Raw genomic sequence first — 13,647 nt, 5'->3', positions numbered from 1 at the left:
ATACGTACATGTAGACTAGAAGTCGTCTACCGCTGAGACAGACTTTACGGGTCTTGTGATACTTACACGTTTGGATTTAAAAGAGGTCCGAAAAGCTAATTGGAATGTTCTTTGAGATCAAGTTACAACATATAAAGATAAATAAATCTAGAACCAAATTACATCGAAGGTGCGTGCGTGAAATTGTCGTCAACTGGTTGTAATTACGATGATTAAAATACTATTCAGAACACAAACGTGGTTAAGTGTGATTGACTGCTGAAATTTCTCTCACAAAGGATGACGATCAATATACTGAACAAGTGCTGAATCAGACAAAGACTGTTACGTCAATGTGTTGTACGTATTTACCTAAATCAACTATTTCAGTGGAACCGGGGAAATTTATCAATATCAATATGATCACGTGTCCTCCCCCACATGCTTAAGGAAGATTAATTTTGACTAAAGCATACTTTTACAGGAAAGGAAAGGGGAAAAAGGGAGAAAACATCTCGAACACTCATATATTTATAACTATTATATGTACCAACCAATAACGAAATACATTACATCTTACAGATTCTCAATCTATAGTCACATCTGTTTTGGCCTCAACAACATGAATACAAGACAATATCGACGTGTGGATATGATCGAAATCCAAACTCAAAGCAGATGGCTTAAGTAACAAATACAGGATGCCATTAAATCACAAAATTGCGTTAGAAACAAACAACGTAAAGACCAAGATAAATGCGATGATCGATACCTCCAATAAATCGCTGCAGTAAAAAGTGGACATTGAACATATCAAAAAGTCATAAGTCATCATTCATCATATATTTGGATCGACAATTGGATGCATAATTGTAATCTGATGATTCGGATACAGCAGGATATGGCACTTGCAGGGTACGTATGGCGTGTGTAGGTAAGTATGGCGCGTGCAGGGTAAGTATGGCGCGTGCAGATAAGTATGGCGCGTGTAGGGTCGATATATATCTACTAAAGATATAGTCTGTACAGTTTATAGTATACATATAACAATTAATTCGGCGCAGACAAAAGATGCTCTCAGCTATGTTGGGGCCAATACATCAGCTATGAGATGAAACAATGTCAATTGTTATTTATTTATATCTAATTAATGATTTTCGCCCTAAATAGAAGCACAAACTCAGTCTTATAATAGCAAAACCGCATCAGTTATTATCTGTATCAAAATTAAGACAATCGTAAAGAAAATTGTTCAAGATATCTTCTTCACCCACGCTCCCAAGAAATCATACATATAACTTTTTACCGTCTAAACATGTAAGCGTTTTGACATCATGACACTTGATACACTGAAAATATGTTAAACTTTTAAGTATAATTTCAAACATTTATGACACTCGAAACATTTGCCTTTAGTGATTGTTAATTCATATGATCATATGATTTGTTTGATTTCAGTTGTACACGAACTGGCATTCAACCAACCAGGAAAATGAAAGTCATGTAGAGTGGAAATATTGTTGATATAACTCCTGTTTTATTGTACAATATAGGTAGTTTAGAGGTTTTTATTACCTACCAAGATAGGGTAAACATTACATTTGAATGCTTTTTAGTCTGATCATACGCTTTTGCTATCTTTGTTTGATATTGTTTCCATTTGTGAAAGTTACATTGTTCTATTCTTAGTAGGTATGTGTATCTTTCCTTGTGAAAAAGCACACAGAAGGTACCACTAAAACCGCAACAATAACTGTTATATTCTTATCATTAATTTTTGTATCAGAATACTGTCAACTTTTGTAACCATTATCATTATTATTGCACTCATTTACTTATTTAATATTAGCAAACTGTAAAATATCCTCTTATTTCACATTTCCTAGAATGTGCGCACGTGTGTGAAGATATTCGCATATCATTAGAAACAAAATAAGAAGTCTTAGAAGGCCATCAAGGAATGGATTCCAGAATATTACAGAAGAAATCGATATATTGAATGTAATAATATTGATCAAGATATTCGTAAATCGCAGGTGGTGTCAACTTTTAACAGAATCACTGATGGATGTTTTAGTAGTGCAATCACACTGAATTGTCTTAACGTTGACATCACAACCAACGCAGTCACACTATAATGACAGAAACTCAGTCAGTTACATAATGTATCGTTCAGATGTATTCAAACACAAATTGTCTTGGTAACAAAAACAGAATTGAATAAAATTACTTAGTTTTAAAAAAAGGGGGGGTTATATCGTTGGAAAAATACTCGCCGACATATCTGATAAACTACTAAAGAGATTTAAGAAAACAAACGAGCAACTGTCATGAGTCAGGCAATGTATATCATTATATAACATGAAAAACCTCTGACCACACAGGTTTTCCGAGATATTGCATGTTCTGTAAGGAACAACTATGACATGAGTGATGAATGAGACACACCTGTTTTTGTTTATTTCTTACTTTAACTACGATGACTTTAAATAAAATGTTTATGTAGACTTGATGGCCCGTGTAATAGATGTCTGTTATCATAGAGTGCATGTTTATTTATCATCTTAACACTCACCGATGTCGTTATCGTATCAATGATGCTCTATTATAAATGTTGTTTTAGATGCCTGACATATCGAATACACATAACATCAAAGATATCTTTGTGTGTTTTTGTGTAAGACTGTTACTTATTCCTAATGGCTCACACATGCACTAAATGGCTTTGTATGATCGTTTCAATTTGATAAACTGCATACATGGGAACTAATATATTTCTCATATTTCTCAAAGAAACCATCACACATGTATCATTGACATGTCAGTGGAAGTCTCGTCTTTGATATTAATCATGTTTTGCGTTACTTAATCGTTTACATATAAGTGATGCCAGGCTTTATCACGAATAAATCTGGAGCCACGTGTTTATTTTGAGTCCTTGATACCTTTGGCATAAAGCATATGTCATAAAATCGCACCGCTATCGCCTGATTCAGCAAGTAATTTACATTCTGTTACATACATTCCAATATGGTACAACTTTGTTATATATCTAATGTGACACAATGAGAACAACTTCATTATTTCATTGCTTGCTCCACTAGACACAATACCACCTCATTTCTGCCTGAATTAAAAGGTCCTTCGCGAACCTATCTATATTGATACGCAACTCAAGTACTAGATATGGTATACTCAGATACAGCAAACGTTGTGACTCGGTGAAAAATAGTAATACAACCCAGAAACAGAATTTATTGTAGCTCAAAAAATGAACATAACACAACTCAGGCACAGAAACAAAATGTCGCGACTCAGTGACAGAATATACAAGTCGAGACACATTTGTAATGACAGGTGTTATCCATTTCTGTGTCTCATTTGTACAATCTACATTAAAATCACTTCAACTGAATGACAGATTTAAACTACAACTTTCTTATTTATCATTTTTCATTGTAATTCCGCGTTTTCTATTGACCATAAAGAACACATGTGACAAAGTATACAAACCTGTAAATTCTGCTCTACAAGAGCATTGCAGACCTGATATTTCCATAAGTGTATTTATTCGGAACATAATGTTTTCAATTTTCAGAACACCTCTAACTTTATTTGTTTCGATGTTTATTGATGATCAAACAATAATGACTGTCTCTACAATGTTTGTTTCTTCATCTGCGAAAGGAATTTAGAAAGTGACGAACGGACTCTGCCAATTTAAAACAAAGTAAAGCCGTTATGATACAATAAAAATTGAAAATAGCGTTCAAATACAACTCATGGATTGTTTCACTACTCGTTGACAAGGTACAATGAAATTCAGAGACAGAACATATTGCTAAGACATAACATGATAAACCTTTTTGGCAGACTATAATATGACTCATCGTTAAGATATTACCCTACAAAATACGTTATATTGCTAACTGACCGATTATTAATCAAGCTAATCAGTGGATATTGTTTTGTTCAATAACAAAAACGGTATGTAAGACATTGACAGAAACGGTATGTTATGCATTAACAGAAAATGGCTCACGGTAATACCAAGAGATTATCCGAGAAAAATGTTTCCGTTCGTTTTCAAAATTTTGCTTTTGCTATATTAGTCTTGTCATTATGAAGTCTTTAAATATTACTTTTGCCACGTTCATTACCATATTGTGAGAACTGTTGTCAAGGATCTATCGTACCTTATTATCCATTCATTAGTTTATGCCTCATTATGTTGGCGGATATTACAACCAAGACCTCTGTGTAAACATCTTCTAACTCATCTGTGCCTAATGAAACACATAGAGATCCAAGCGGAAGAACCGCTTGTAAGTCTGTCGTGATGACCTACTTTCACGATAATATTGAACAGAAAATTGAAAGAACGGGAAAATTTTCGATTTTCCTAAAGATCGAATTTGTCATTTCAATATCACAGAGGACTGGTTCGAAGAGTTATTGCATATCAAATGTCAGAAATAACTTGTTGCCGGTTAATTGCCGTGGACAGTATATTGCTAAAGTATATTGTGAACACATACCGAAATATATATAGTGTCTGTAAAGGATATTTGGGTTATTTTCATAACACCTTTGACAAGATATAACGTCAATATATTAATTAATATAGTTTCATGATTTTCATTCTTCGTGACTAAAAACTAAACTAAAACTTTAACTATTGATATTTTTCATAATCAATTTATATATATATATGTGTGTGTGTGTGTGTGTGTGTGTGTGTGTGTGTGTGTGTGTGTGTGTGTGTTGTGTGTGTGTGTGTGTGTGCGTGCGTGTGTGTGTGTGTGTGTGTGTGATATGCGGCGAATGTTTGCTTTCTGTTTCCTTTATTTTATTTATTATTTTATAATCATTTTTTTTATTATTTTCTATGATTTTGTTGTGACATTGTATGGCATTAAACACTGTTTTGCCTTTGAAACTCTGAATAAAATCCCGTCGGTCGATGAAACCAGGACAACAAAACTGAATATTCTCAGCATTATTGTTAAGTACAAGGGGATTAACCTTGTTCCGGAAGTGACATTTTCAGGAGAGCGAAGCTGTAGTGGTCGTATTTGTTGGCACTTGTATCTGACCAACATTCCGATATGAATGTATAATCTCGACCCATTTGCATTCAAATCACTGCGTCTCAAGGAGTGCTCTTATGTGAACGTGCTTTTGTCATTTAAATGTTTGGACCAATTGTATGATACTTTTCTTTTCCTCTGATTTATTGAATAACAAAGAAATGTACGGTAAACATGTAAATATTGGCTAAAAGGCCATCAACATTTCAAGTACACAATGATATCGCAAAATATGTTATATGTTATCCCAGTAAACTTAATGTTTGTCTAATTCTTAAATCTCTATCAGAGTAGTGGTGCAACTATGACATTTAATCATTTAAGAAGTTTTGATAAACAGAACGTATTCTTGCTATATTAAGAAGATATGGTTACCTCTCTGAAATTTTGTTTAAGTCAACATTATTCATGTCACCTAACTCCATAAACAATAGGCTGTGCCTGAAAGCGATGCTATTTGATGAAGAAATGGCGCTTTCAACGCGATCACCACGATTACACACTTGACAAGTCATGCAGCAATTATGCTTCTACCACAATACATGGGTATTATTCACCTCCCAAGACATCGATTAATAATTCCAAATGCTGTATACACATAAATGTTTTACCACATGCGGTGTAACACTTAAGTATGTTTTGATTGGCTGACCAGATAGAGCTTGACCGATAAGATGATTCACGCACTTACGGAAGTTAGAATAAGTAGTTCACGGTTGATTTGGTGATCATTTTATTTTTGTTTGAATTTGTACTTCTCTTTTCTTTAATGATAACAAACTATTTTATTTCTAGATGTAATTTATAATAAGTTATAATATAACCATTTTTTCTGGAATTGTCATATTAATTTGTGGCAGACTAAACCAACTGCAACTAAAGAAATAGCAAACTGAAAGCAAATAAACCAACAGTATAGAAAGAGCCAGCAAAACAAAACGTAGAGACCAATACTGCAGTCAAGAAAACATTCAAGCGAAATGAGACATAAAAGCAGGATGACAACAAAACAATTAAAGAAACAGGAATCGAAATGGAGGGACAGCAATTTTATATATACCAAAACATTAAGACGTTATATCGCTTCAGATAGAAAACAATGGCAGAGACCTTGAAAACATTGACCGCTGACTCCATTAAAACGGCAGCGACATAAAGAGATCCATTATAGTAAGAACAAACATATTATACACTACAACCCCGTATCCGGTATGTTTCAAGAGTATTTGTGTCACCACCAAGGCTGTATAAAATCTCCACACTATATGATTAATATGGATGACCAGATGAAAATCGCTATTGATCCTATCGGTCGTTAATTCAAATCAGACACGGTATCAACCTCCAAAATGAATAATTCATTATCTTAGAAATTCCAAATACGTGACATGTAAATACATGAAATAAAGAAATGAGATTTTCATATCCAACAATATTAAAATAAATTCAAACGGAAATTTGAACGCAGTGCATCAAGGCAACTGGGCACACTTATGATGTATAATCAGGATACACAGAGGGTTGGCGCAATAATTTTTGCTTGGAAGTTTATTTGTTTACTTTCACAATGTGTTGATAGAGAACATGTTAGCTTTGTACCTTAGCTTTGCACATGATAAGCAAATGTAAGACACTGGAAATATAGCGAAGTTGTAATGTGTAATATGCATGTCTCTTTATTGAAAAGAATATGAACTCTTTATTTCCCATCTAATCACTATTGTCTCATCCCGACTATATCTTGGTATGTACATTTCCATCCTACATTGTATCATTTTTACATTATTGATATATATGTATGAAATATCACAATATTGATATGTCTTCCCCATAAACATACAGAATTCAGATTCTCCTATTATGATCATCACTTTTTAGACTTTCCTGTTACAATGGCATAGGAATGCTCCTACGTTACTGATTGTTTCCACTTGACAAGCATCCCAAAAAGATATTCGACTCTATATTGCTAACTAAGTCCGCAGACAAGTCCTCCGAAAATATCAAGCGCTCGAAGCTATATTGCAGTCTCCTCAAACCAATCCCCCGATGAACTGTGCCGCATTCGACGCGGCATTGCTATTCCCGCAACGCAAACAAATTACTCGACAGGATAGTTCCGAATTGGACTCTGTTTTACTGTTTTCGCATATAAGTCCCAGGACTAAACGGCTCAACATTCAACGACATATTGCTGTTTCGTTAGACAAGTTCCCGGACAAGGCAACGCTACGTTCGACGATATATTCCTGTTTCCACCAACAGGCCCCCGGACAAGACTGTGCCACATTCAACGACATATTGCTGTTTCCACCAACAGGCCCTCGGACAAGACAGTGCCACATTCGGCGATATATTGCTGTTTCCACCAACAGGTCGCCGAACAAGACAGCGCCGTATCCGGCGATACATTGCTATTTCCACAGACACGTCTCCCAACAAACCGTTCTTGGGTTCCTAGGAGGGTTCATTTGCTGGAGTTTGAGGTTTTTTAAAGAGGCTTTGTGCTAGTACGTCGGTATAGAAAAGCAGTGATATCAGCATACCATTCCTACACATGTTGTGTTTGTGAAGGCCAACTATCACCTTTTGTTCCTATTGGTATCTTTTATTCTGACGTCTGTTTTATCATCTTGCCTCTACATGTACGGTATGCTTTTTATTTCGACTTTTGTGTCATCCTGGCGTCTCCCTTTGGTGTCGGTATTTCCATTGTGTTTGCCAAAGTATATGTTACACTTTCAAATACTTTGTTATAGTGTCATAAACGTCTATCTGATATATCCGTTTTACTGACGTAGTAACCCGGCAATCAGATATCACATGAAACATACGACATGCTTTCGTGTCATGCTCATGCTGTCATAAGTGTTATGTTTCGTTTATCTATAAGACATTTTTACAGCCATTAAGGACTTTGAGCCCTTTTGCATGTTTGATTTGTTTTAGTTTTTGAAATCGTCTTATTTTTCCGTTTTTAAGACTTCCTGTTCCAATATTGGCATTGGAATTCTGTCTTTTGATTTTTATTCAAATTGTAATCATGAAAATTGATAGAATTTGCATTGAAATAATTTGTCAAATAAAAAATATATTAATTAAGACAAAACAAATGAATTCAATAAAACTTTTCCTTCCATCACAAATATTGTTAAAATATTTTGAAGATGAATGTTTTTTTTTTAGAATGATTCCTATTATTCATCCAGGTTATAAATGGTGCGTTTCCGATATCAATATCAGCCTCGTATTAAACTATTAGAAGCATTAGCGTTTCACTTCATATACATAAAATACCTAAGTTGAAATATATATATATAATACATACTGAAATATGTTGTTCCTTCGATATCTACATTATATAGCCCCGCAATATCTCTGCAGTAATACATGGTAAACCAAGAAGATAACAAACTAACGATTCTCTCCAATTCTCGGTGAAACATTTCAAATCAAGCGAGTATTTTATTACCACCGTGAAGCAATGACGGAAATGATTTTGTAAATTGGTCTCCTGTCGATGTTTCACAAGTAATATGGTGTGTGTCAATGTGTTCTTGACCTCTCGTCATACACGACCCCATTATATCTAAACGGTGTAACACTATTGTTTCTCATTTGGCGTCATCTCTTGTGAAATTAGCCATCACTGTGGTCATGGCGTCTTATTACAGACTAATATCGTTTACAGGATACGTAATTTAAATGAAGGACGCATCAGCGATGACCTTGACACAGTCCTAGGAACAAGTTTAATGAACCCATAATCGGTGCTTAAAGATGCTGCCATGTGCAATTTTTTTTTCAATATAGTTGTTGTCAGATTGTTTCACTGTTCACCTTATCATTTCAACTATAATTTCTTAGTCATTGTTAGTATAATAACACTTAGTGCTCATTAACCTTTGATTAACCATTTTCTTTAAATCTAAAATTGAAATATCCAAAAAAGTATGAAAATTCCATAATTCAGGCGTTGACGTAAATTTTGCTTTTCTTCTGATTTTAAATACTGAACAAAATAGACAATGCATTAACCCCATAGATGTATTCATTGATCACATTAAAAATGTGATGGAAAATGTTGTCCTGACTCACAAAAGCGCCATCAATAGGATTATGTTTCGATGGTTATAATGGATGTTGGCAAATATAGAACATCTGGATAGGTGTTTCCTCAATCAAATAACGGGGCACAATAGCATGGCCCTGGAATAGTCCTTTCATATATGGGCATCGTCGTATCCGCAGTAACGTAAATAAATACATTGCCACCATCGAAGTACTGTTGGCCTTGACCAAGAGTGTCAGTGATGTAAAATGTATAGACATAATTAGTGGAAACTAAAATTAAACACCAAATAAAAGGAGAAAATAAGAATGAACCATTTTTAATATAACGCAACGACCAAACATAAAAGGTGAAAAGGGTTGGTCGAATGGAGCATTGGTAATGCACCCGCACTTTACCAATACGTCCTGGGTTTGATTCCCAGAATGGAGATGAAAAGGTATGGTATCGCGTAGGTTTTCCGCTGGTAAGACTACTGATCAATATTTGTTGGAGAAATCGAATTATTTTGAAATGCATTAAGTTTAAATAAAAGTTATATTGGGTCCATTGTAAATCAAACAAATATCAATAAGCTTAGGGACCTGTCTTGGTTTTGACTGTTACGTATCGGCGTAATGTTGGGATAAAGTAAGTCAGTGGTGTTTTTCTACAACAATGGCGTTGCTATATTTTCTACAAGTGATGTCCTCCTGAGACTTCACAGCTGTTACGAGGCCCAAGTTTTGTTCCTAGTGGTCAATGACCTCATTATCTCCTTACTTTACAAAGCAATATCAGGATATAGCCTTAGAAGTGTCATTCAAGCTTCTTTAGATGACAAAGGAAAAACGCAACGGCGACATATCCTCGTCAAATGACTGCAAATATTTGTAAATAATTCGTTTTATTTTAAATCAAGTAGCCATCGGTTAATAAAACTCTACTATATGAACATTGAACAGTCTAAGTATGACATTGATGGTTGAGCTTTACAGGCAGACATACCATATAAGCGAATAGCGTTATATTTGTCTCTTAGACCATGTCATTCATAACTATCATAAATGTCATAACACAACAGAGCAATGCTTCCATTGGGTGCATTGTTGTAGAGTCAACAGCTGTCGCGCAGATTGAAATATTAAACTTGAAAATTTGTCAGTATTGACGTCATCTACATAAACTATAACGGTACTTAGAGTACACAGTGAGTCATAATGTTGATCAAGCTTAATTCTAATAAGCCATTATTTATGAAAATTAATTACCTTGATGTTTGGTGATTCGTATTTCTACAACCATATATTGATGAGGGTTTAAACGTAAGTTTACCATATATTGTTGAGGGTTGAAACGTAAGTTTACCATATATTGATGAGGGTTTAAACGTAAGTTTACCATATATTGTTGAGGGTTGAAACGTATTTTTATCATATATTGTTGAGGGTTGAAACGTATTTCTATAACCATATATTGTTGAGGGTTGAAACGTATTTTTATCATATATTGTTGAGGGTTGAAACATATTTCTACAACCATATATTGTTGAGGGTTGAAACATATTTCTACAACCATATATTGTTTAGGGTTGAAACGTATTTCTACAACCATATATTGTTGAGGGTTGAAACGTATTTTTATCATATATTGTTGAGGGTTGAAACGTATTTCTATAACCATATATTGTTGAGGGCTGAAACGTATTTTTCAAGATGTTCATCTGCATCCGATCTGTGCTCGAACGAAAGTAATTATAATATTAGATGTGATGTTGCAATGCCGGTCACACCGTGTTACTCCAGAATAAACATGATGCCTCCCACGCGATTAGTTATACAGTGATATGCTGATGTCCATTCATCCGGATGTACTCCTTGCGGGCAGGCTGGCAGTTCCAGTCCTCCATTTGAATGCATTCTCAGCAGATTTTTTTTTCTTGTGGTCACTGCTAAATTAGCTTGACAATCAAAACTGCTATCAACATGGAGAGAAATCGGCGACAGCAACGATAGCAGCGGCGAGTTGACGATGCAGAATTCGACATTTAGATAAAGCATTGATATTATTGATACCAAATTTTGATCAATTTTGCTCTCAGTTTCAATGAAACATACAACAAATTGAGTGTCTATAAAGGATTCACTAACGATGTATTTGTTGAACTCTTTCAAATACTTCTCACGTGAGGCATGTCCAGTGCCTGTAAAAGTAATCTAACCTCAGCTGTTTTGTAAGTCGTTTATCGTTTGGTTTTCATCACATTATATTTTGTTTGGAAATGAATTTATAATGCACATCCGTCAGTGCAGCTTGATAGCTGCATCAACACATGAAAAATATCAAAAAGAACGTTGCAAGAATGCCAACACACGACACCTGGAAAGGTACTTTTGGCAGATGTCGATATTGTAAACAGTGATAAAATTAAAAACCAGCGATAAAAACGAAAAAAAAAATAACTATGAAAGTAGGACCTTGTTGTTGAAACTATATCAAGGATGACTTCATTATATTATACATATTAAAACGAAGTCAGAACTACTTCGACAGGTGAAGCCGACGGAAGAGAATTATCACATACTGCAGTTACAGAGATGGACATGTATAGAACGCCATAGGGGCATACAATATGACATATCGAAGACATGTTAGCCACGCCATCTACACAAACAAAGAGCGTTGGCACACTGAAACCACAATATATATATAACAAGACCTATTTTAAAATGAGTATATGAAAATATGACGTCAGTTTCTCAAACTGATTGAAGGCAGTTGGTGCAAATATTACTACAGTATAGTAGATCTCGTGATAAGACATTCGAACGAAAACTAACAAAGCCCCAACATGTTAGCAAAGTTCTTGATTCAAAACCATAATAAAGTAAATCACTAATCAAACTAACGGTTTCCTGAGAAGATTTGAATACATCTAGATAAACCCTCAATGGACCAGTTAGTCACGTTGATTAAAGCTAAAACATTTCAGGAGCACGACACTAGCTTATGCAGCATCATATGCAGCATCCATCGTCGCGTGCACAGCTCGTGCTCATTTACACGTGGTGTAGCAATCTCAAAGCTCGTAGACATGAAATTGTCATGAGAATTTGCACAAATTAGAGATAAACTTTGCATTGCTAGCGGCAATCGATCACCCGTTGCTTTTATTTCCACGTCACTGCATTTTTTTCTACTTTAATAAGATATTTCTTAGCATCTCTTCTCATTTGCATGAAAGTCGTGGCTGTGTTGCTTTCGGGTATTTATCTATCACGTGTTTATCAGTTGATATTGATTCGTGTTTTATTTAAATAGCGCTTCTGGGAGATATACATTTATCAGATTACGTTAAAAGAACGCAATCATAAAAATACATAATAAAACGATATTATGTCTTATATCAGTCCTGCTAGCCTACCGGAAGAGGATACAACTTTCGTTCAAAATCAACAATTTTGCAGGGACAGTTTCGTGTTCATGCGACAAGGGCATTCCACCTTAAGATGTCGTGTACATCTAGATTCTGTATCGGGAAACACCAGTCCATAGGCCTATAACACTATCACACACACAGCAAGCCTCCGACAGTGGTATCGACCCACGCGACAGCACCTTTCCCAAATCAACTACATAACTTCCATACGTGTTAAACAATTCAAAGCTATATATATATATATATATATATGAGGCTTTATTTTGTTATTGTGTTGTACTTTAAATATGTTTGTTAAATGATATACATTTATGTTACATTATCAGAATCAAAACACATAATGTAAAAACATAACACTTACCAACTTTCTTGTTATCTTGCAGTTCAGTTCCATATATACTGTCGGCTAGAAAAACCAGTGTTAAAATTCCTGTGAAACGCATACCTAAAGCTCCGTTAAACCGCACAAAGGGTAATATTAGGGAGTCCTAACTCCCCTCAGCATCTATATCGAAACATGACCAGCTTCTCCTCAGCGTTGGTAAGGTTTCATCATCGACGATGTCCTTTTCAATATCATACTCAGGGACATGATATCATATCGTCAATATGGATGTCGGTTCATCGCCCTATGATTTTCACTATCGAAGTATACACATAACAATGCCGTGACCTGGTTAGAGATGAGATGGTTTCATCGTCAATTTCCTTCAATAATGGTGCGATGAACACATAGCCAGCTGTATGGAGCCTTCCCTAGTATCACCACTATGTTAACCCGGTCCCTATAGCACGTCGCAGTATAGCGGTACGGCGGCCTACGTACCAACTCCTCATAGTAAATCCTGTTTGGTAGCAAATGTAAATATGCTTAGCCTTACTACGATACGAAAATGGCTTTCTCTGAGTTCAGGCATAACCATAAACAATTTTTACATAATAGTGTGAGTATAAATCCGCACATTATCGTTTACAGTTTACAGTGTGATATTCCCAGTGATAACAACAGGTCTCTCTATCGTTTACACATCTCTAGCCGTAAGTTGGTTTTAACTTCCGTTAAGTGATGACAGTATTTAGTATGACTT

General features: G+C 35.1%; 1 protein-coding gene across 1 annotated transcript in view; it reads right to left on the bottom strand.

The window, feature by feature from the left end:
* The window catches only part of LOC132545640 (glutamate receptor U1-like), a 66,277-nt gene extending 53,275 nt beyond the window's left edge, over positions 1 to 13,002 (bottom strand). Inside the window, exon 1 of the mRNA XM_060209337.1 lies at positions 12,921 to 13,002. Coding sequence (XP_060065320.1) covers positions 12,921 to 13,002 — 82 coding nt within the window. The remainder of the gene's footprint in view (positions 1 to 12,920) is intronic.
* Between the last annotated feature and the right edge of the window lie 645 nt (positions 13,003 to 13,647).

This window comes from Ylistrum balloti, unplaced genomic scaffold (assembly GCF_031769215.1).
Source record: "Ylistrum balloti isolate Yb309-2 unplaced genomic scaffold, AGI_CSIRO_Ybal_v1 Utg369850, whole genome shotgun sequence".
Taxonomy (NCBI): Eukaryota; Metazoa; Mollusca; class Bivalvia; order Pectinida; family Pectinidae; genus Ylistrum; species Ylistrum balloti.
Note: the sequence above shows the minus strand (reverse complement) of the source record. Positions and strands in the feature narration are given on the sequence as shown.